At 35.3% G+C, this 21,971-nt stretch overlaps 6 protein-coding genes and 2 non-coding genes across 8 annotated transcripts; 3 read left to right on the top strand and 5 right to left on the bottom strand.

The window, feature by feature from the left end:
• Positions 1-861: 861 nt before the first annotated feature.
• Positions 862-2,583, bottom strand: F21F3.2 (Protein kinase domain-containing protein). The gene is made up of 7 exons (NM_059073.6): positions 2,519-2,583; positions 2,208-2,468; positions 1,836-2,157; positions 1,590-1,786; positions 1,348-1,544; positions 1,168-1,297; positions 862-1,121 (listed from the first exon to the last, which is right to left on the bottom strand). The coding sequence occupies exons 1-7, from the start codon at positions 2,537-2,539 to the stop codon at positions 927-929; spliced, it is 1,323 nt and encodes a 440-aa protein (NP_491474.1). The 5' UTR covers positions 2,540-2,583; the 3' UTR covers positions 862-926.
• A 187-nt stretch (positions 2,584-2,770) lies between these two features.
• On the bottom strand, positions 2,771-4,117 carry icmt-1 (Protein-S-isoprenylcysteine O-methyltransferase). Its single transcript, NM_059072.4, has 4 exons — positions 3,780-4,117; positions 3,495-3,713; positions 3,193-3,394; positions 2,771-3,143 (listed from the first exon to the last, which is right to left on the bottom strand). Exons 1-4 carry the CDS (start codon positions 4,035-4,037, stop codon positions 2,935-2,937), a joined length of 888 nt encoding a protein of 295 aa, NP_491473.1. The 5' UTR covers positions 4,038-4,117; the 3' UTR covers positions 2,771-2,934.
• Positions 4,118-5,060: 943 nt separating this feature from the next.
• unc-38 (Acetylcholine receptor subunit alpha-type unc-38) lies at positions 5,061-8,415 on the top strand. Its single transcript, NM_059071.8, has 8 exons — positions 5,061-5,262; positions 5,427-5,496; positions 5,559-5,713; positions 5,806-5,956; positions 6,291-6,530; positions 6,835-7,111; positions 7,783-8,213; positions 8,261-8,415. Exons 1-8 carry the CDS (start codon positions 5,135-5,137, stop codon positions 8,342-8,344), a joined length of 1,536 nt encoding a protein of 511 aa, NP_491472.1. The 5' UTR covers positions 5,061-5,134; the 3' UTR covers positions 8,345-8,415.
• Positions 8,394-10,114, bottom strand: F21F3.4 (DUF4708 domain-containing protein). The gene is made up of 8 exons (NM_001374883.1): positions 9,967-10,114; positions 9,855-9,916; positions 9,671-9,812; positions 9,528-9,620; positions 9,419-9,482; positions 9,099-9,370; positions 8,808-9,024; positions 8,394-8,759 (listed from the first exon to the last, which is right to left on the bottom strand). Exons 1-8 carry the CDS (start codon positions 10,030-10,032, stop codon positions 8,494-8,496), a joined length of 1,182 nt encoding a protein of 393 aa, NP_001362009.1. The 5' UTR covers positions 10,033-10,114; the 3' UTR covers positions 8,394-8,493.
• A 340-nt stretch (positions 10,115-10,454) lies between these two features.
• F25F8.1 (B box-type domain-containing protein) lies at positions 10,455-21,132 on the bottom strand. Its single transcript, NM_059068.9, has 11 exons — positions 20,986-21,132; positions 14,100-14,168; positions 13,491-13,778; positions 13,282-13,446; positions 12,984-13,233; positions 12,266-12,410; positions 12,111-12,210; positions 11,470-11,760; positions 11,090-11,243; positions 10,906-11,046; positions 10,455-10,861 (listed from the first exon to the last, which is right to left on the bottom strand). Exons 1-11 carry the CDS (start codon positions 21,120-21,122, stop codon positions 10,709-10,711), a joined length of 1,893 nt encoding a protein of 630 aa, NP_491469.2. The 5' UTR covers positions 21,123-21,132; the 3' UTR covers positions 10,455-10,708.
• 21ur-10520 lies at positions 12,595-12,615 on the bottom strand. Its single transcript, NR_050098.1, has one exon.
• On the top strand, positions 16,548-16,568 carry 21ur-14928. Its single transcript, NR_050097.1, has one exon.
• glc-2 (Glutamate-gated chloride channel subunit beta) lies at positions 18,033-20,994 on the top strand. Its single transcript, NM_059069.4, has 8 exons — positions 18,033-18,321; positions 18,595-18,738; positions 18,782-18,853; positions 19,172-19,415; positions 19,776-19,960; positions 20,008-20,074; positions 20,120-20,295; positions 20,660-20,994. The coding sequence occupies exons 1-8, from the start codon at positions 18,094-18,096 to the stop codon at positions 20,846-20,848; spliced, it is 1,305 nt and encodes a 434-aa protein (NP_491470.1). The 5' UTR covers positions 18,033-18,093; the 3' UTR covers positions 20,849-20,994.
• Positions 21,133-21,971: the final 839 nt, after the last annotated feature.

The following is a 21,971-nucleotide window of genomic DNA, read 5'->3' as shown; positions in this document are numbered from 1 at the left end:
ATCTGATATCTGATAAGCCGATGCATTTTGACTATATTTTCCGTAATTCTGCTTTAAATGAAAACTTTTATTACCTGAAGCATGAGTCATAGCTAAATTTGATTTATTGACCTAGAATATTAATTCACCCACCCCTCAAGAATTTTCCCTTATTCAATAAATCTAATTTTCTATGGCTCTAATTCTTTGAGAGCACAAGCTTTTTCCAACTACGGTAGGCTCAGTCAATGTTCATAGTTTATTGAGTTTTGAAGTTTATTTGAAAAAAGAAAAGAGTTCTCTCTTTTGTTCGGAATAAAGGTTTGGTTTTTGATCGAGAAGTGGCGTAAAAAAGACAACTTTTTCCTCTTTCCTAGAAGCTATAGAGTTCACAAATGGTTGAGTAACGAAGTAAAGATTATTTTTAATTGTCGTTGACTTTGGAAGAATAAAGGAAAACTGCACCTGTTCAAGTCACGATCAAAGTATATCCTGAAATATATTTTTAAAATTTGAATTATTTAAAACTTGTTTAGCGGAATTAAAGTTTTCTATGGAAGTTCGCTTGTTAATCAACTATTTGCAGAATCTTCTTGGAACTTCATAAAAGCGTTCAAGTTTCTCTGCTCATCTAAGAAGTTGGATCAATAGAGGTATCAAAAGAAGTATAGCATAAAAAGCCAAGAGAATTCTCAATTTTAAAGCTTCATAGAGCTAGTAAGACTAATTCAAAATAGATGTTTGAAGAGGTACATAAGAAATCAGCAGGAGGTGAATATTTCATAAGGATTATTCAACGTTATAGTTCTCTCACTGTCAGTTCAAAAATGTCTACCGTCTGCTAGTTAGATACTATAAAACTTCGAACGGAACAGTTTGCCATTGCAGTTCACAACTCTCGCTATTCTTTATTTCCTAAAAAACTCTACACTAAATATCAAGTAGTACTATTCTGGTTTCTGACGGGGCGGTGGTGCGTTCATCACCGACTTCATTGTCGATTTCTTGGCGATTGCCGCGGTCTTGTTGGACTCGGAACGCTTGCCAGGAGCCGAAGGAGCCTCTCCACTAGAAGGTGCAACACGTCGATCGTCAGAGCTGTCCTCTTTCGACTTGTTGTCACGAGCCATCTTCTGCTCTTTCTGTAATAATTTTTAGATTAGATGGTCGTTTATATTGAATGCTAACCGGGATAAGAGTTGATCTTCTCGCATAAACATTCTCATATGAGTTGCTCTTCTCACAATACGGAATCCCAAGATCCTTGTTGTCCGTCTTGACCAATTGCGCGAGACGGCATGCGGAGGATTCTTCGTTTCTGAAAGTAAGATAAATGTTCACTATAATACTTTTCTCAGGTACACATACTCAGCAGCTCGCTTGTAATCAGCAGCAGTTATGACGTCAGAAATCTTCTGTCCGTTGTGACGAACTGCTCCAGCTTTGAAGAGCGGACGGAAGAAGTCGTCCTGAAGCAATTGTTTGCCACGAAGACGTTTCTCGGGAGCATACACCAGGATTCTCTTGATGAACTGTAGCTGATCAGGTGAGATATCGTTCACAAGCTACAAAAATATTCAATTATTCCTAATTGTGAATAATGCTCGTACTCTTTGAAGTCCGAATCCTTTCGTAAACTTCCAATACTCTTTCTCCAATTTTTCTCCCTTCATCGCACTAATGTCTTGCTCATTTGGGGCACCAAAGCAGCGGCAGTAGAGTTTCAACTGATGAGCACTATCTCTTCCCGGGAAAACCACATGACGCTTCACCATCTCTGCCATGATACATCCGGCAGACCATACATCTGGAATTCATAAAACAGTTTGCATTAAACTGAGGAAATGTCAACTAACCAACTGTGGAATTGTATTCCATTGCTTTCATCAACAATTCGGGCGGTCTGTAGAAGCGTGTGACCTGATAGAAGTTGTTTGCCTTCCCCTTCACGATGATCTTTGCTGACCCGAAGTCACTGATCTTCAGGAATGCGGTGTCATGATCAACCAGAATGTTCACCGGCTTCAGGTCTCGATGGACAACCTTGTGTTCCTCCAGGTATTTCAATCCGGAGAATATTTGCCACGTGTAAAGGCGAATGTCGAGGTCCGTGAGCTTCTGGCGAATCACTTCGGCCAAGGTGTTTGGCATAAAGTCGAAGACGTAGGATTCACAAACCTGGAAATTCAGGAGTTCCTTGAATTCTACGAAAGTGCTTTGTGGCAAACCTTTGTGTCATAACTGTGGCTAAACGCAAAAATCATATGAATCACGTTCTTGTGTTTAGCCCGTTCGCGACCCGTCAAGAAGATGAACTCGAAATTGCGTTCTCCCTTTTCCGGCCAACTTTTCTTGATGGCGATCTTCTTCTCATATGGCTCTCGGAGTATTCCTTTGTAGACATTGCTGAAGACGCCACACGAGTGAAGATGTACTTCTTCGATTTTCAGCATGACTTTTTTATTGTCAGCTGGCATTTCATAAGCTTCCTGAAAGAGTCAGCGTTGAACGTGCTAAGCTTTGAAAAAAGTTGACTTACCTGCTCAACTGTAACACTCATCTTCTTCTTTTATCCGCTTCAGCTTTTCTTTACAACAATCAGGGAATAAATCAAATAGTGATTTTCTTTGAACTTTTTGAACAACATTTTTTCTTTTCGTAAATTAGAATAGCACGCCTTGATCAATATGGTAATTCTTTATATTGTCACGCAAGAACAAGTATTTTTCAAATTAAGCAGAAGGGCTAGAACAGAAATTGATATGGGAAATAATGCGTAACTATTTGTTTTTCCATATTGACTATTGATTGCAAAAGTTGAAAACTAATTCCAGTTTCCAAAATTCAAATCCTTAAACTTGAAAAATAATCAGAACTACAAGTTTGCGGTTATTAACCTTTATTAGATTTTTCTAGCAAGAATAAAACAAGACGAATTATTATTATTTTATCAATTTATGGCTTCTGATATCCACGAGCAAATGGAACTCCAGACCAAGTTTTGCGTTGATACTCGGCATAATCATCACCAAAGAATGAAATCAAATCCTTCTCTTCAATTTCGATTCGGTTGGCGAAGAAACGCCACGTGACAAAAGTGTAGATAACAAAGGAAATTGGATTACAGAGAACAATTTGAGTCGAGACAGCCCAAATGAACCAACCTGAAAAATAAAAGTATTTATATTTCTAAAAAATTCCAAAATCACCAACCAAAATATCCAGGATGGCGCATGTACGCGTAGATCCCGGTATTGATAAGAGTGTGGCCTGATCTTTTGGTCCTTGCCATAAGATGAGTGAATGCCAATCCAGCATGAACCATACCGACTTTTCTGACAATCTCTCCAATGATACAACCGAATGTTCCAATCCAGAGAACCGAATACATCTTGATTTCGGGGTAGAAGTTGGCCTGGAACGACACAACTGTTAAAATGTTTTATTTGAATTTTTGATATTCTACTAACAAGACATGTGTCTTAGTTTGTTTACACTTAAAAGTTTATTCTTACCTCAATCAAAAACTCAATCCAACCAATGGATGCAGCAAGCCAATATCCAAAAGAATGCTTCAAAAGGAACGAATCGGGTCCAAGAGTTCGGCGATTGGTCAGTGCTGTGAAGACGAATTCGGAGAAATGGAACACGGAGAGGAAGAGGAAATATCGAGAAAAATATTCCCAGAGCTCTCCTTCGTGAGCTACCGTGTAGACCAAGTTCACTGCGACTGCCTGGAAAATTTAAAATATTGAAATTGCCTAGCGAAAAACTTTTAAAAAACCAGGAAAAAAACTTACACATCCCAAAAACGCGGCCGGCATCAGAATCTGATTGTTGATGAATTCACAACTTTCGCCAACTGCATAAGCCACCAAAAGAACGATCACACTTGCGAGAAGCCCTACAAGGAAGCTTCCAGTCACAGAAGCCACTGCAGCAATCACAGTAAACGATGCGATGAAGGCAAAGATGGCGGTACGGAAGACATCGTCGGATGTGAGATGGAACACGATTCTTCCGAAGAAGGTTGGCGGAGGAGTGCTGTTGGGAGCCATCGCTGACTTTGAATCAAATTCAAACTAAATCAAACCCTTTTTCAGTTTGTTTTTGTCGTTCTGGCAAACATATTGTTATCAAAACAAACTTGTTTACATAACAAGCAATTCCCATTTTAAGGTCACGTACTTATTTCACGTTTTCACGCTTTTTATAATAATCAAAACAAACGATAAAATTTTCCAAATATTCTAGTTTTCCAAAGATTAGAAGCTATGTGAAGAAAAAAAAGGTTATTTAAAAACTAAAATCTATGATAGACCTAAACATCCAATGCAGTCTTCATATGAAAATCATTTTCAGAAAAAATAAAAATACGACCAAAATCAGTGGTTGAACTATGTTTTGTGCTTCTTTGTTATTTTTTCGGTCAAAAAACTAAATCTTTTTTTACTGCTTGAGCTTTAGTTTTTAGCAGACAAAATATTGAGAACCTAACTTTTTGCTAGAAAAATTGTTTTTGAAAATTTAAGTCTAAGCAACAATGAAACTGAAAACTCACAAAATGAACAATTATTGGAATTAATTAAACTTTGTTGAAATCTTGATCTTAATTGTTTGAGGCCATATTTTTAATAGTTTCGTGTTGCTCGGGAGCTTTCTTGGTATAGGGATGAATTTTTTAAAATAAATTAAATCTGAAAATTTTCAATCAATTGTACTACGCCGTTGAAGCTTTTGTGATAGCACATTCTAAAAATCTAAAGCTTAAGCATAGCCTGAGGTTAGCCTGATTCTGTGAAGGAACTGAAGCTTCAAAAATTTTCCATAATTTTGCGTTTTCAGAATTGGATTGTTGTAAAACTATGAAGCTACTCTTTTTGCAACTCATTTTACTCACATGAAATATAATAATTGTCATTCAAACTCTTTTCCATTCTTTTTTGCTCCTTTGCATTTTCTTCCTACTTCTCCCTCAATTTCTAATCTACACTGCGTCTCCTTTTCTCTCCGGAATTTCACTGGTCCCCTGTCGAACATTGGCAAGAGTAGTCCCTTCGCTCCTCTCTTCTCTTTTTCTCTTATCGATTCTCTTTTACACACTTTCTTTCAAGGCTTTTCATATTTTTCTTCTATTCAAATACTTAAAAAAAAGATGCGCTCTTTTTGGTTATTCCTTTTACTGTTATTATTTTGCATCTCATTTATTAAATTAACCGAAGGAAATGAAGATGCTAAACGGCTTTATGATGATCTCATGGTTAATTATAATCGGCACAGGAGGTTTGACTTTTAGTTTTAGAATGGAAAGTTTTCCAATCAGTTTTGATTTTCAAATTTGAATTTATCTTTTTCAAAGGGAAAATACATTCTTGATGTTTTGAGAAAAACAAAATTTTGAAAATTTGTTTGAAAGTTGAAAATGTTTTGATTAAAAACTCTTCCAGGCCGTCTACATCACCGAACAAGCCATTGACAATAAAGCTGAAACTCCGCCTCAGTCAGATTATCGATGTGGTTTGTACTTTTTAAGCCGATTGCAAAACACTAATCTTTATCTAATCTTGAACCAATTTCAGCACGAGATTGATCAGATTATGACGTGTTCGGTTTGGTTAAAACAGACATGGATTGACAGAAAACTCTCATGGGATCCAGTGAATTATGGGGGTGTAAATGTATTATATGTTCCTTATGAAATGATTTGGGTACCGGATATTGTCCTGTACAATAAGTAAGTTTATGGGAAATTGCTGGAAAAAACCCTCTTCTGTAGAAATACCTGAAAATAATCGAAATATATATTTAAATTGTTCAATTTTGCAGCGCTGACAGCAACTACAACATCACAATTTCAACAAAAGCAACACTTCATTACACTGGAGAAGTTACCTGGGAGCCACCAGCAATCTTCAAGAGTATGTGTCAAATTGATGTAAGATGGTTCCCGTTTGATGAGCAACAATGCCATTTGAAGGTACTTTTCATAATTTTTGAAATTTTTTTACAAAAAAGAGCAATAATGTTTTCTGATGTTCTTAAAAACCGCCCCCAGTGCTTTGTAGTTGAATGTCTAGTTCAGAAATATGTGCGCGTAAAATGTAATACACTAGCTCTTAAACCAGGGCAGATAGCTATTTCCGGCAATTAGAAAACCGCCAATTTGCTGATTTGCTGTAAATTTTAATTTCTTAACTGCTTTGGACGGTTAGTTGTCGATCTTTCCGGCATCCATATGGGGAAAGATATACGAGTAGGCATTCTTTTACATCTCTAGAAAAGCAAACAACTAATTTTTGAACATTTGGCAGTTCGGCTCCTGGACATTTTCTGAAAATCTGCTCTCCGTGGAATTGAACGAACCAAGTCTCCGATACGAAGAAGAAATTGACGAAAAGGGGATAATAGACAATGTAACTGTTGCCGAAGATGGAATTGATTTATCCGATTATTATCCATCTGTCGAATGGGATATTATGTCAAGAGTTGCCAAAAGAAGAGCAAAGAACTATCCAAGTTGTTGTCCACAGAGTGCTTATATTGATGTTACTGTAAGTATGGTCTTAATGAAAATATTTATTTTTCCGAACAAATTTGAATTTAAAAAAGATTGCAAACGTAAAGATATGAGTACAGTATTCTAGATCGTAAATCAAGTTAATATTTAAATACAGTCAAACGTTAGATTTCGAATTTTCTAGTTAGGGCCATTAATTTTGAAAGAAAATTACTATTCATAGAAACACGAGAAGTTGCAAAGTTTGAATAAGAAACTTCAGCCAAATTTTGCCAGAATTGAAAAGTACATTGTACGCTCCTAAACCAAACGCAACAAATCACAAAACGTATTTTCAGTATTACCTCCAACTCCGCCGTAAACCGCTCTTCTACACAGTCAATCTGGTCTTCCCATGTGTCGGGATCTCATTTCTCACAATTCTTGTATTCTATCTTCCATCGGATTCTGGAGAGAAAGTGACACTTTGTATATCAATTCTTGTCGCCTTGACTATCTTCTTCTTGCTGCTCACTGAAATCATTCCGGCCACATCGATCACGTTGCCACTGATTGGAAAATATCTACTGTTCACAATGGTGATGGTTACACTTTCTGTCGTGGTTACTGTTATTTGTGAGTCGTTTTTTTAAACTCGAAATGATGTCAGTTAATCAAAAAATACAGTCATTCTTTATTTAAAAATCGTCCAAGAAATCACACCAACTTCAAAGGGAGGACACAATGTAATCGTCTCGCCGAGAGACATGTATTTTGTGTATACACCTTTGAGTTTACTGTAGGAACTTGTAAGCTGGTGTTCCTAATTTTCCCTAGCTTAACTAAAAAAATTTTAAACTAGAAAAATTAGGAAAAAATAAAATAGCAGAAGCAAGCATTTTACTTTTATTGCAGTAGACTCAAATGCGCATAAAAATTATTTTTACGGAGACGGTTGAAAACTATAATTTTCGCCATATGGGTCTCGCCACGAAAAGTTACTGAGCTACTGTAGCTTGTGCAGGGCCGCCAGAGAATCATCTTTTTCAAGTTAAGTGAACAACTGCTGCCAAGATTTAAATATTAAAAAAGGTGCATTTTGGCCTATAAATTGACACAAGGTACAGGAACCCGGTTTGAGCGTGGCAAGACCTACATATGCGCGTATGGTATGGCGAAATTCTCATTTTTAGATGTCTACAAAATACAATAAATTCCCAAACAAATTGTTAAGAAGATTATCAGTTCATAAAATGTTTAATTTAACAAATCCAAAAATTCTCACAAGCAACGTTCAAAATTTTCAGCATTAAACTTGCATTTCCGTACTCCAACAACCCATTTGATGCCTAATTGGGTGAAGAAAGTATTCCTAAAATGGCTTCCAAAACTTCTTTTCATGAGACGACCAATCGATGATTACGAGGAAAAATTCGATGATAAAAAGAAGCCGAAAGACGGGAAAATTGCATTGAGCGTTCATGCACATCGAGTTTCAAATGTTGGAAATAACATTAGGAATGCAACAATTGATGACACAATTCAAAAAATGTATTATTCTCCGCCAGTTGTAAAAGCTTTCGAAAATATTTGCTTTATCGCCGAACTGCTGAAAAAGAAAGATCGAGACGATAAAATCGATGAGGATTGGAAATACGTGGCAATGGTCCTTGATCGACTTTTCCTTCTTATTTTCTCAATTGCTTGTTTTGTAGGAACAGTTATAATTCTTTTGAGGGTAAGGAGTTTAGAATATTCTGAAAATTTAATTTGCAAAACTTTCAGGCACCAACACTGTATGACACACGACAACCCATCGATTTGCAGTATCGTCCAGCCAATTTATCTGCTAATCCAATTAGTTTCTGAAGTTTAACTATAGCTTTAAAATCCACGGGTATAAAAAAGAAGAATGTATAAAATAAAAAAACTAATGTATTATTTCTACAAAATTAATTAACATGCTAAACTAATACATGATCTATATAGAACAAGATTATGATAATAATACAAAATAATTAATCAACAGATACACTGAAGCCAGGTCTTGCCTTTTTGACGATCGGTAAGCCGGATTGACTTGAGGAAGAGATGCTTCTCTTGACACCAACTGGAATTTTCGGATAGATCTTTCGGATTTCATAAGGTTTTTGATGCTCTTCATGACCTCCTCCAGAACTTTTTCTCGTCACTTTCTCCTCTTTTTTGAGTTTTGAAGAATTTATGGCTGACATCGACATGACATCCAGGTAGGCTTTTACAGCTTGACAGTCTTGGTCTTCTGCTAGAAATTTAATAGATAAGCATTTCAAAAAGATAGCAAAGAACTAACGAGCTAGAACACTTCCACAAATGACAATCGATGCTTCCTTGAATGCTTTCAAAAACAGAGCCAATGCCTCACTTGTCATTGTTTTTCCAACACGGTTTTCAAGAACTTCGGGGGTTCCCGTGAGAACACAGTAGAGTGGATACAACATTGTTTCACCATTATGGAATAGTACATCATAGTAAACTTCCGGTTCGGATGGTGGAAGATCATATCCGTACTGAAAAACAAATTCGTATTTCTGAATTTGAGAAAATTTAGGATTTTTTTAAAGCGAAATAAAATCTAGATTACCGTCTTCTTCCAATAAGACTTCATCTGATCATAACTTTCAAATGGAGCAGTTTCCGGAATCTTTCGATGAATTTTCACGATTCTTCCTTTACCAAGCTTCGGCAGACATGACACCCATCTGGGTCGAATCCGTCGAGAAATTGGTCCTGAATTGAAATCATGGAATCTCTCGTCACTATCCAAAATCCAATGGTCAAACGGGTGAATTCTGATCATCTCGGCGGAAAATTTGATGTAAACATTTCCTTCCGATGAACAATGCGTGTGAATCTCTGAAATTTTATTTTTGATTTTAAACTTTTTTCGAAATTTCAAATTACGAATTCTTGGAAGATTCGTCTGTTTCCACCACAAAAATCCGTCTTGAACAAAGCATTCACCAATCTGAATTTTTTGTTGGAATTTTTAGGAAAATTTTGAAAAACGGACCCGAAACCATTTTTGTTTCTCCATGAAATAAAATATTGCGAACGGCAAGCACTTTTCAATCGAATCCGAATCGCAGTCACATTCCATTTTCACCTGGAAAAAACTTGAATTTTTATTTTCTTTGTAAAAATATATTCAAATGCCGTCATGTGATGTTCCTTGAGATGCTTAACAAGATGCTCGTTCTCCAATTTATCCGAATCAATAATCAGCATAATTGTGCACAGATCTCTTTGTGGACGGGCCAAGCATCCGCCGAAATTTGAACAAATTTTAAGGAGATCTCTGAAATAATTTATTTTAAATCAAACCAAACGTCGTTGAAACCTTGAAAGTTTGCTGAGAATCGCGAGAGCCGCATTTTTCCGATTATCGTACTCCATATCGACCTGAAAATCGATAAATTCATTACTTTTTACGCTTTTCGGTAAAATCTTACCTTTAAATAAACTGTTTTCATTTTTTTCAAATCAAATTTGGCTACAGACAGCACCGAAGAGCTCATTTTAATGAATTTGCGGTGAAAAATGGTAAATAAAAGTCAATAAAATACACCGTAAATCCACACACCGCAAACACCGCACGGTCTGTAAATGCACAACCATTTTTCTACCGTAGTCTTGCCTTATTTTAATTTTAACATGCGATAATTTGAATTATAATTTATCAAAACAAACCAGAAAAAGCGATTAAAAAAAAACAACAAAAATCGGGTCTTAAAAGTTTCCGTCAAAACTTTAATTTTGAAAATGATGCACGCCCCCAAATCGGCACGAGTTACAGTAATTCATTGTCTGCGTCGCGAGACCTTGCGCGTAAGATATGGCGAAAATTCTCATCTTCAGAGTTTTTTTGGAGTTTAGCTGCAAATGCTGCTGTATTTCACATCCAATTGACACATTCAATATTATCAATAATAAGAATAAAAATAATATCTAATACTTCACTTCTACATACTTCTCAACTTTTTGTTGTTGTATTACCTCATAAGTTCAAATAAACAATTTATTGCATAAGTTAGAAAGGCACATAGAAAATGATTAGTTCAAGCGATTCATAAGAAAGAAAAATCCCGTCAAGACAAACAATATGATGCCTATAAGCTCGTGTTGAAATCCCAAAAAAAGTATTGTAGACTGAAATTTTCCCTTTGATAAAAGGAAACTCTACTTCAGACCAGTTCATGAACTTCTCGGAAGACTACTGCTTCGTCGTTGTTGTACTGGAGAAGATGAGACTCCAGTTGCAGCTGTTGGTTTAAATACTCCATCGTCCAAATATCGTGTACAGAGTATTTCACGACGATTGAATAAAGCCAAGTAGAGAACATCACCCTGAAAATATTATAATTTAATGTGATATGAAAATGAAAACCTACTCTAGTACAGATTCCAAGAGCCTCTTGGGGTCTCACGATGTCTGGCAAAGGCACTTGTTTCAGGCGGCGGACCCCTTTTACACCGGACAGAAGAATCCAAAGTCTTCCACTAGCGTAGTCAAGGATTAGTAAATTTCCATTCTGAAATCATTTTTAGAGAAGATTCAGATATATAAAATCAAACCTTATCAACAATTGCAGATGCAGGTGACTGGATATGCTCATTGAGCCGATATGTTTTGCTCAAATCATATTCATTGATTAAGCTCATTGAATGATCAATCACAAAAAGGAGAAGACGATTGTTGGCAGCATCACATGTTAATAATACTACTGCTCTGAAATTGAGTACATTTTTAATTGAGGTTAAGTTTTTGTTGCTGGGTATTTAATTTATAAATTTTTTCGCAACCTGTTTCGAGGCAATTATTTGCAAAATTATCTTCCAAAAATATTTAATTATTTGAGAAGTTGGAAAAGTCTAGGCCAAAAAATTGTTGCCAACTTCTTGTTGCGTATTTTTACAATTTTTATAATTTTCATAATATAAGAATCTAAACTCACTTATAATCAGCTTGATCCTCGGCAACAGTTAAATATTGATATCTAGATTTTCTCGATTCTTTCAATAATTTCCAAGCTTTCTTGCTTCGAATATAAGTCCATAACGCACTCTTCACATTGTCTCCACTTGTCATAAATAGGTGACCTCTCGGTCCTACAGTAATCCACCGGGTCCTGCTCATCTCAATTTTTGGATCACGTGGACAAGCGATCACTTCCACTTTTCGACAATTTGAAGCGACGTCAAATACGTGGATTGATCGTCCCTTTGATTGCATAACACTTACGTACCTGGAATTATTACTCTTTTTCCAATGATAGTTCTAGGCACAAATAAGTGTAAATAGTTAGAAATACCATAAAACTAATTGAAATGGCAAAATAGGAAATACCGTAGTTCTTGCAAAAACGCAGAAGGTAGCGAGGAACGCCCGCCTAAGTTTTTTTTGCAAGATCTAAAATTTTATTTAAATTCTGCTCTCTGAATCTTTCGAAAGTGCTCACTCTCAAGTTATTGCGAAAAATTTCGATTTTCAATCACTCTGAAGTGCTCAACGCCTTCTTCTCAAAGAACAGATTGGATCTCTGTCGTTTTTTTTATCAATTATTTCCTTCGTTTTACACTTCCTTTTCAAACTCACATCAGTTCATTCTTCTCATCAACACAAACCGAACTAGCCGACGAGTTTTTGATAAGTATATTCTGTTCGATTTCCCCATGAGAGTTAGTAATGTAGACCCCTGAAAACCAGTAATCACATTAAAAAATCGTTGTTTACCACACTGATCCAAATACCTCCACAACTATCCGTCACCGCTAATTTATTTGGCCTTGATTGCGTGCTGAATGCCTCGACGCAAATCGGACGAGTCAGGTAACTTCTTCCGAAACAAAATGACGTCTCGTCTTCCTCACGTGGTGTTGGAGTGATTGAGGAACTCTGAAAATTGTTGGTACAGTAGAGCCTAACATATTTTATTTTAAAAGCACCAAATTTTAATACTTGCACTTTTTTATAAGTTTGAGGTGGAGTATCAGCAGTAGGGAAATTGTTTGAAACCACTTCTATGGTGCTAAAACATCCAAAAAATTATGGTAAAAATAAATTTAATTTAATTTGAAATTTTTTTGTGTCCAGTCTAAAAGTGGGTCGGTTCACTCCCAATCTGAATTTGGAAATCTACTGAAACAGTTTTTTTCTGTGAGATTAATACTAAAAATGAGTTTCAATTGTCCGTAATTCTTGGGGTGTTTCATTCTAGGGGTGCACCTATGCTCAAAAAAAACATGCAGCAATGCCTAAAATTATTCAAAAAGCACATTTTTTGTTTTTGAAAATTTGCCAATTTACCACAACTTGGACTGATAAATTGGAAATTCTGAAAATATTTCAAGTATTTTGTAATATGATATTGGGTCACTTTTGACTGAAAAAAAGTGTGTTCAGACAAATCCCCATTAACGATACTCTATGTTTATAGATAAAAAGTCTTTTTCAAGACTCAAAACTCACTAAAATACTGCTTGCATGAGAGTTATAATCAGTAAGTGGTGGAAGTGATGATACATTGGATGGACGTGTGTCAACTGTACATATACTGCTCGATGAAGCTGATCCTAGACGTGGAGCCTCTTCCAGTGGAATCGACTTTTCTCGGAATGAGCTCACATATGGTCCTTCTCTAACAAATCGGGACACTGATGAGTCGACACTGCAGCCACGTCTTCTATCTTCTGTCACTGACATTATATCACTACGAGCACTGCAAATACCAACATAATCTACACTTTTGAAACATTAAAAAACTCACTCATTTACTTGAATCGGTACAATTCCAATACTTTCACAAATGAATAAGCTCATTAATCGGGCATCCCAATCTGTTGAACTTTTCATTTCTGGAACATCGGAATCAGCGACCGAGTGCCTTGGTAATCTCATTATATCTGCTGTCATATCCAGAACCTTCTGCATTCTGAAAATTATTTTCTTACTAGCTTGCTCAAAGTGCCCACTTACTTTTTTGGATCTGAAACATCAAGATTCCAAGTTTTCCAAGCAGGTCTGGAAGGTGAAGGAACATGATAAATCGAAGGACGGTCGTCTTTTGAATCAATATTTATCAATTCTCGATTTAGTCGAGATATCAAACGACGATCCGGTTCATTTCTTCGTTCAACATAACCAGATAGTTCATTTAATAATATCACTTCAATTTTGGCAACCAGCTGCTTTACAGCTACTTTTTGTTGATGTGCAACCTCGCTCCGTCGAGAGCATCTCCCTTCTAAGGATTGCACGCAACTTCTGAAATTTTTTAGATAAAAATAAAAGTTCTAACAAGGAATGGAAAGGACTATAAACCTGCCAACCCCTAATATTCACCAAATCTAGTTTTTTCTGTGGAAAGAAAAAAAACATTTTCAACAACTACATAGTATAAAAACCTTTTGTCGTCTAAAAATTAAGGTCTCGAGGTTGGTGGTCTTATTCGAGTTCAGTGAAGCAACTCTTAACTTGATGGTGCGGGCGGAGGAGAGAAAAAAGAAACATAGCAAAACAAAGCATACGTAGAATTCGTGGAAAGAAGGATAAATAGATCGAAGAATGGGCGGAAAATAGACTCACCTCAAAACTTCCTGCTCTTTCCATTCGTTGCTCCGATGCTCACTGTGTCCTTTAAGTAGGTGACATTGTCTGAAAAAAATCTAGTTGGAAAGTTCAAGATTTCTATTTTTCGTTTTTTTCAACAGTCTTTCGAATTTTCAATAAATTTGAGAATTTGAAAGAAAAACCTTACACGTCTTCGGACGTAAGTACATAGTTCATGACTGTCTACCTTTTTTTGTTCTTACAGTAAGACACTAGGTTGTCTTTTTTTCACCTTAAACCAATAAGTAAGACATTCCAAATCCCAAAGTTCAACATTTCGAACGTCCCATTTAACTCTCTCCCCCTTCCCTCAGCTCCTTCACATTTCAATCAATTTTATGTGATTCTCTAGTCTTTTTAGAAATCTTCGTATTTTCGTATTTTCAAATGGCGCCAAAATCCGTTTTTCTCTAATTATGCATATACACACAAAAGCAAACTTGGCGCGTTTTTGTCCTGAAGCTTCCTTTTCTTCCGAAGGCTAAGGGGATTACGGATTACTGCCTTCAACTCTGAGTTTTCCTGTCGACGACAACTCGAGAAAAAAGAGGCATTGAGTGAGACAAGGCACTTTTCTTTTTACTAAATGAATTATATATTGTAACAGTCGAGATATATATTCACACAACAAAAAAACTAACTTTTGAGCTTCATCTATGTACATATTTTTTCTCTCATTTTCTGATTTTTCATAGCATCAGGGAAAATGAAAACCTTTAGAGTACCAGTTAGAGTACAGTTAGTTGGCAGAAAATTTTGTGTCTCCGTGGAAGGAGATTTTTTGGAGGTTTTTGGACGCGTTGGTTTTTCAAGTTACAGTAAAATTTACTGCAAAAATATTTCAATACCACTCTTTTAATGCCAAGTACGTGCTTTCAAATATTTGAAATGTTCTATTCCATCCAGGCTATCACCAAAATCTGGTAGAAATACTCACCTTTTGAATTTTCCATATATCTATTATTCATTAGATTCTACACTCTCAAACTCTGTAACTACTGTACCTAATTGCACAAAGTTGCAAAAAGTGCATCCTCAATTTGTCAATCAATAATGACTCGGCATGCTTTGATTCTCAATAGTTCTTTCAAGTGAATAGGTTGCTAGAGACTTTTATTGTTTCCATGTGTTCGTTTATAGCGTTGTAATAATAGTGTCTACTCCCGGAAATATTTTAATCTTTATAAAAATTAATTGCTTTCCAAATTTCTAAAAATGCTTCAATTTTTCTCTTAAACTCATCTCAAAAGCCCTTTTCAATGAAGACTCAAAAAGCTTAATCAATTTAAATTTTAAAAATTTCGGAAAAAAAGATGAAAAAGAATGAGAAAAGATGGCCAATTAGTCGCGTATGATTTATATATAATTCATAAGAGACAACCTGTCAGCTGCATTTGGTGTCATCAAGACACTAACAAACACACATTGACCACTACGAAAGAATTGAGGCACGATTATTCTCTCTTTTTTTTGGAGGTGAAGCTCTTTCCGCCACTTCCGATGGGCTTTTTTTCTGGCCCACAAAGGTTGGTGTTCATATTGCAATGTTGTACTCAACTTTTTTGATTTCTAGACTTTTGGCAAGACCTCGTAAGTTTCGCTATTTGAGAGGCAGCGAAGATATTTGTAGTCTATTTTATTTATCTTTATTTTTTTTTTTGAAAAATTATAAAATGTTCTTTTATGATCTTAGGAAAGCTGAGAACAACTGTCTAAATTTTCAAAAAATTCGAAAATTTTTGATTAATTATGATGAATAAATTTACAGATTTTTTCAACAAAAAAAACTTTTCAAAAAGTTTCCAGAATTTTACACTAATAAAAACCCTTCAAATCATCACAATTCGGTAATAATCAACTTTTGTAGAATTGTTACTGGTTCCCAAAGAACGGAAAAAAATTACTGACAAATTTTAATAAGGAACTTTTTTTCAGCTCGAGGTGTTTAAGACCCTGCTGCTAAATTTTTGTAGGTTTTATAGGATTTTTTGTAGGTTTTTCTCGAAGGTGTACTTTTGATGTTAAGTATTCATTACAATATGCTTTCTATTTTTTGGTCTTTGAAGAGCTGAAACATTTTCACTCTCACTATATAAACATGTACTAGAATAGTACTAAATTTGTAAACATTTATACGTTTTTTTACAATGATTCCAAAATGGAAGCATTTTTCTCACAAAAGTTGAAAGCTGTTTCATTATAAAAAGAAGAGAACTTCCTTTGTCCGACTCTTCCACTTTTTCATCTTCATTAAATTATCGTTGATTTTTGATTTTTAGATGTTTAATCGACGCATCCACAAATTGCTTACACTTTTTGTTCGTTTTTCGTCTATGGATTTGGATTTTTTCCAAAATCTAAAAATCTAAGTTTATTACCTGTTTAAACAAGCTAGAAAATATTTGCCTATCGTTGAATATGCATTGAAAAAAGTTAGAAAACATTTCTGAAAATTCCTGCCACCCTATACTTATAGTCAATCCAAAAACGTCATTGGCACCCACCCTCCTCTTGTCAATTAACAAAAACATGTGTGTTCGAATGAGCTCTCCTCGGAGCCCACAGTGCTCAAGGGAGATGCTCCTAGCAGAGCTTGTATCGGAGAAGAAAAGATAGACACACCTCAAGTTGAGAGTGTTATGTAAATATATAACTTTCCATCCGTCTCTCTTCACTAATATCATTACAAACTGACACATTTTTCGGTACAACCTCTAATGTTTTATCTCTACTCTCTTTTCTTGTCATCTTGTCACTTTCAATCCGTTATTTCTTTCAAATTGAAGAATGTATTCTTATTTTAAAGGCCATGTGACAAGTGCCTTGAAAAATATTTCTGAAGTTTATGTTTAATTAAAGTTTCGGATCTTAAATTATTGCCCTGGTTTAGGCTTACTATTAGACTTAGACTTAGGCTTAGGCGTAGGATTAGGCTTTGGCTTAGGTTTAGGCGTAGACTCAGGCTTAGTCTTAGGCGTAGACTCAGGCCTAGGCAGGCTTAGGATTTCGCATTGACAACTTCTTGGTTTTGACCTAGAACTTGGTCTTGAATTAGAAATTTCAAATACAGTTGGGAGTTTTTTGGTCAAAAAAGGTAACGAGACTATGCCCTGATTTAGGTTTCTGATTCAGATTAAGAACATAAATTTTTTTTTGGAATATAAATGCTCTCTTCGTCAGTTCTTTCTATTTACTAGACACATCTTTGAATGATGGAACTAAAAAAGAAGAACAACTAACATCATTACCAACAAAAAGTGAAAGTAACTTCATAAATCTAAATCTAATTTCCAACGACGCCAACACCACCAACACCACACATTCCTTGTGTGAAGTGAGCGGATGGAGAGGGTGAGAAATCGGATACGGCTCACATTTCGGCAAGTTTTCGTCCCCCGTCTATGGTCCCTTGGCTTCTTTCACTCCGGAAGCATGCGCACCTTTTTTGTTGGCAAGTGTGTCTATGTCAACTTGTCATGCCAAATTATTGTTTTACGTATTCCTGAATTTGTCAGAATTAGGAAGTGCCAGGAATTATATTAAGACCTTTTTCGTTAGAGGATATTATTCATTCTGAACTTTTGGTTTTCTACAGTTAAAAAAATGCCATGGAAAACAGAAATCTTGATATTTAAAATTTCAAGATTTATTTAAAATTAAAAGGTTAAAAGAATTTCTCACTGGTTCTACTCTACTTTGTTTATAGTTTGTCGCCTATAATTTTAGCAAATAAATTTTAAAAAAATCAAATGACAATCTATCTTCTCTCTCCGTTTTCCAATTTATTTCGCCTATAAAAGTTCAAATAACTGATTGGCCTTTTCTCCAACCTCTTCTATTCTTATTATCACTCCCTATCAAATCTTCAATTTCCTTTTTTCTCCAATCAACTACTCCTCCTCTTCCTCCATATCACATCGTTCTTCTTGTCTCCATGGTTTCTATATTTTCAGTATTCAATAATGCAATTATGACTACACCTAGTTCATTTTCAATTCTGCTCCTCCTGCTACTGATGCCCGTCGTCACAAATGGCGAGTACAGTATGCAATCGGAGCAGGAGATTCTCAATGCGTTGCTCAAAAATTATGACATGCGGGTACGGCCACCACCGGCCAACTCATCAACGGAAGGTGCTGTCAATGTTCGTGTTAATATTATGATTCGGATGCTATCGAAAATTGATGTAGTTAATATGGTAAGTTGGATTCGGAATAAAAATGTTAATTTAAATAAAAATAACATTAAAAAATTTCCTAAAAAATCACAGTACCAAAAAAATACCAAAAAAAATTATTTCTCACAGGTGTTTATAATTTTTTTTGGCAGTTCAATTTCCATTTTAAAAAAGCACCAAAATTTGAAATTTGTTCTGGAGCAGAAAAAATTGCTAATATCAATAATAATCATAGGAGACAAAAAATCGAATTCCAGTTCATACAAAAATCCTTTCTTCACTCCTAAGTTTCAGGAATATTCAATTCAACTAACATTCCGCGAGCAATGGATAGATCCTCGACTGGCCTATGAAAATTTGGGTTTCTACAATCCTCCGGCATTTCTCACAGTCCCACATGTTAAAAAGAGTCTATGGATTCCTGACACATTCTTTCCCGTTAGTTTGATATTCACTTTAAAGTTAAAATTGGAATTTTCAGACCGAAAAAGCAGCTCATAGACATTTGATTGATATGGAAAACATGTTCTTGAGGATATATCCGGATGGAAAAGTGAGTTTTTGAAAACTTTAAGTTGAAGAAATTTTATCTGGAAATGAAGGAAATGTTGAAAAATGCCTATTGTTTTTGTAGCATAGAAAACTGCCAGTATTCCCAATTTTGGAAGAAGTTTCTTGATCAAATGACATGTCTAATGAAACGCACATCTGGACAAGATTTTGAAAATTAAACGGAAAAATTCCGCATTCAAAAAATCAAAGTAAAAAAATTTTAGAGCCAAAATCTGCGGTGGATTTTTATCTTGATAGATCTGACTTCCAAAATTTTATAAAACAGGTTCTAATTTACTAATTTTTCCTTAATTTTCAGATCCTCTACAGTTCCCGGATAAGTTTGACAAGTTCCTGCCCAATGCGTCTCCAACTCTACCCACTCGACTATCAATCGTGTAACTTTGATCTTGTCAGCTACGCGCACACAATGAATGATATCATGTACGAGTGGGATCCATCAACACCAGTTCAACTGAAACCCGGCGTTGGCTCGGATCTTCCCAATTTTATACTCAAAAACTACACAACAAATGCAGATTGCACAAGCCACACGAACACAGGTAGACAAATTTTTTGCAACTTCTTGAGGCGATTGGGGGAGAGAAGAGATATGAGCTTTTGTCAACAGATTTTGCACTTTTTGAGAGGATTTTATAGCTGTTGTGACGTGGGAAAATGAAGGGAAAAAAGTTGAACAAATGATTTCACGGAAAGAAGTGTATTTTGGGGGTTTGAGCAGAAAAGCCCGTTGGGAAGTTTGGCAAATTTTGTTGCAAATAAATTGGGAAAACATTAATAATCAGAAATCAAGTTCCGATAGAAAATAGGGGGTTTAAAAAATTGTTGCTAAATTTAGTTGTGGGGTTTTCCAAAAAGATGAGAAGAACCTATATAAAGAACTAAATCCAGATTTCTTACAGGATCATATGGATGTCTCCGAATGCAACTTTTGTTCAAACGGCAATTCAGTTATTACTTGGTACAACTGTATGCTCCAACCACTATGATTGTGATTGTCTCATGGGTTTCATTTTGGATTGATCTTCATTCAACTGCTGGACGTGTCGCTTTAGGAGTCACTACGCTTCTTACAATGACTACAATGGTAAGGGACTGAAAAATAATTTGTGCACTTCAACAAAGAACTTTCAGCAATCTGCAATCAACGCCAAGCTTCCACCAGTTAGCTACGTAAAAGTTGTGGATGTCTGGCTTGGAGGTGAGTAACTCCTTTAATATATCTAACAATCAAAGAAACTTCCAGCGTGCCAAACATTTGTATTCGGAGCACTTCTGGAATACGCATTTGTCAGTTATCAAGATAGTGTCCGGCAAAATGACAGGTCAAGAGAGAAAGCTGCAAGGAAGGCGCAGAGAAGGAGAGAAAAGTTGGAAATGGTGGATGCAGAAGTCTATCAGCCACCGTGCACCTGTCATACTGTAGGTTAAGCCTTGAATTTTAACAATCATCAAAAAGTTTTGGTCCTGGAATTCGCCAATGTTATTGAAAAATTCAACAAAAAAACTTTTTGTATAAATTCACTGGGTGACAAATAAAAAGATTCAACTTTTTGAAACGATCTCAAATATTGAAAGAATTCAAAATGCAAACAGCTTCCAAAAAGCTTCCAGCATGATACCACTAAAAACACAAAACGTCGACTTTTTTCCATTTAAAAGTTATTGTATGTAGCTATTTTTTTAAGTGTAGTAACCTATGTAAAAGTCGCTATTCCGGAATAATCTTGCAAAAAATACTCATAAATATGTTAGAAAAATATGCGAAAAAAAGTCAATTTTTCAGTTCGAAGCCCGCGAGACATTCCGTGACAAAGTCCGCCGTTACTTCACAAAACCAGATTATCTACCGGCAAAAATTGATTTCTATGCCAGATTTGTCGTCCCACTTGCCTTTCTCGCTTTCAATGTTATCTACTGGGTATCATGTCTTATCATGTCTGCCAATGCTTCCACTCCAGAGTCTCTCGTTTAGATTTTCCCCTGTTTTTTTTTCAAATCCCCACTGTTCCCACATTTGCTATCAATTTGCAAACATCATACTTGATACCGGTATATGTAAATGAAATTTGAAATTTAAAATTTAAATAAAAAATAAAAAATAAAACTCACTTGCAAACAGTCGATATACAATCCCTACACCACCATAATTCAACAATATGGTCCGAAGAATTTGACGAAGAAGGCTTGGAAATTGATGACTGATTTAAATCGATTTGTTTGCCACAATCGTCACAATCTACTATCATCTTTGCATATCTGGAAGACAAGATTTGATTAAAGTGTGAATGAGAAAACATATAAAAAATTGGAAAAAAGTGCGTAAATAGTATGAGTTGAATGAATCGAAGAAGTATGAAAGGTAAACATAAAATCGAGTATTGTCAACATTTTAAAATTTTTGACCCGTTTTAAATGTCAAAACTGTAAAATTTACAAATATAAGAAAATTTAAAATAAAGTTTCAGACTTTTTGAAATTTATTAAGTTTGGCAATTTTTCGGGAGAACCGAGAGAATCATAAAATGAAAAATTGAAAGACCTAACTTTTTGGATCTTAAAAAAAAATGGTTCTACAGTTGTAAATCTCTGTGGAAATTAAAAAAAAAGTTTACACCCCCCTATAGAAAAAAAGTTAACTAATATTTTTGAAAAATCTAATAATTGCCAATGTTTAGTAATGAAGTGCCAGTTTAAAAATACGGTAGGTACAAATTAGTAAATCTCTCGGACAATCGCCACATGTTTCAAATTTAAACATTTTAAGGAATGCTGAGCTTTCCTGCAAGTCTAAACGCCTTGAATATAAAAACAAATTTCGGATAGGAAACTTTCCATTAAAGAATGCTTACATAGAATAATACACAGGTTAGAAGAACCTAATGAATATTTTGAGTAACTTCTAACTTGTAGTTTAAAAATCCCTAATTGAGAAATTTTTCTGATAAGATAATCTAATTAGGAGAAACTAACTATTACTTCAGTTGGTTCAGAAACTTAAGTTTCGCAACCTCCAAAGTAAAATTCCAAAAATCAAAGAAAGTGATAAACAACATAATATATGGATTTCGTAATGGTATTTGCAAATATTACAACTT

This window comes from Caenorhabditis elegans, chromosome I (assembly GCF_000002985.6).
Source record: "Caenorhabditis elegans chromosome I".
In the NCBI taxonomy this organism is placed as follows: Eukaryota; Metazoa; Nematoda; class Chromadorea; order Rhabditida; family Rhabditidae; genus Caenorhabditis; species Caenorhabditis elegans.
The sequence above is the reverse complement of the archived record's forward strand: the minus strand, read 5'-3'. Positions and strand labels throughout refer to the sequence as shown.

What these genes read in the sequence shown, in the direction of transcription:
- F21F3.2 (NM_059073.6), bottom strand. Translation starts at nt 2,539, where the DNA reads ATGAGTGTTACAGTTGAGCAG. An exon ending in TGAGTGTTACAGTTGAGCAG is followed by an intron (nt 2,469 to 2,518) that starts GTAAGTCAACTT and finishes TGACTCTTTCAG; the next exon opens with GAAGCTTATGAAATGCCAGC. An exon ending in GATTACAAGCGAGCTGCTGA is followed by an intron (nt 1,298 to 1,347) that starts GTATGTGTACCT and finishes TCTTACTTTCAG; the next exon opens with AAACGAAGAATCCTCCGCAT.
- icmt-1 (NM_059072.4), bottom strand. Translation starts at nt 4,037, where the DNA reads ATGGCTCCCAACAGCACTCCTCCGCCAACCTTCTTCGGAAGAATCGTG. An exon ending in CGGCCGCGTTTTTGGGATGT is followed by an intron (nt 3,714 to 3,779) that starts GTAAGTTTTTTT and finishes TAAATTTTCCAG; the next exon opens with GCAGTCGCAGTGAACTTGGT. An exon ending in GCGCCATCCTGGATATTTTG is followed by an intron (nt 3,144 to 3,192) that starts GTTGGTGATTTT and finishes TTTATTTTTCAG; the next exon opens with GTTGGTTCATTTGGGCTGTC.
- unc-38 (NM_059071.8), top strand. Translation starts at nt 5,135, where the DNA reads ATGCGCTCTTTTTGGTTATTCCTTTTACTGTTATTATTTTGCATCTCA. An exon ending in AGCAACAATGCCATTTGAAG is followed by an intron (nt 5,957 to 6,290) that starts GTACTTTTCATA and finishes AACATTTGGCAG; the next exon opens with TTCGGCTCCTGGACATTTTC. An exon ending in GTGCTTATATTGATGTTACT is followed by an intron (nt 6,531 to 6,834) that starts GTAAGTATGGTC and finishes ACGTATTTTCAG; the next exon opens with TATTACCTCCAACTCCGCCG.
- F21F3.4 (NM_001374883.1), bottom strand. Translation starts at nt 10,032, where the DNA reads ATGAGCTCTTCGGTGCTGTCTGTAGCCAAATTTGATTTGAAAAAAATG. An exon ending in ATTCTCAGCAAACTTTCAAG is followed by an intron (nt 9,813 to 9,854) that starts GTTTCAACGACG and finishes AAATTATTTCAG; the next exon opens with AGATCTCCTTAAAATTTGTT. An exon ending in TTGTGGAAGTGTTCTAGCTC is followed by an intron (nt 8,760 to 8,807) that starts GTTAGTTCTTTG and finishes TTAAATTTCTAG; the next exon opens with CAGAAGACCAAGACTGTCAA.
- glc-2 (NM_059069.4), top strand. Translation starts at nt 18,094, where the DNA reads ATGACTACACCTAGTTCATTTTCAATTCTGCTCCTCCTGCTACTGATG. An exon ending in GGATATATCCGGATGGAAAA is followed by an intron (nt 18,854 to 19,171) that starts GTGAGTTTTTGA and finishes CTTAATTTTCAG; the next exon opens with ATCCTCTACAGTTCCCGGAT. An exon ending in TGTGGATGTCTGGCTTGGAG is followed by an intron (nt 20,075 to 20,119) that starts GTGAGTAACTCC and finishes AGAAACTTCCAG; the next exon opens with CGTGCCAAACATTTGTATTC.
- F25F8.1 (NM_059068.9), bottom strand. Translation starts at nt 21,122, where the DNA reads ATGATAGTAGATTGTGACGATTGTGGCAAACAAATCGATTTAAATCAG. An exon ending in AAAGAGCAGGAAGTTTTGAG is followed by an intron (nt 13,779 to 14,099) that starts GTGAGTCTATTT and finishes AAAAAATTTCAG; the next exon opens with AAGTTGCGTGCAATCCTTAG. An exon ending in GAGGATCAAGCTGATTATAA is followed by an intron (nt 11,244 to 11,469) that starts GTGAGTTTAGAT and finishes ACTCAATTTCAG; the next exon opens with AGCAGTAGTATTATTAACAT.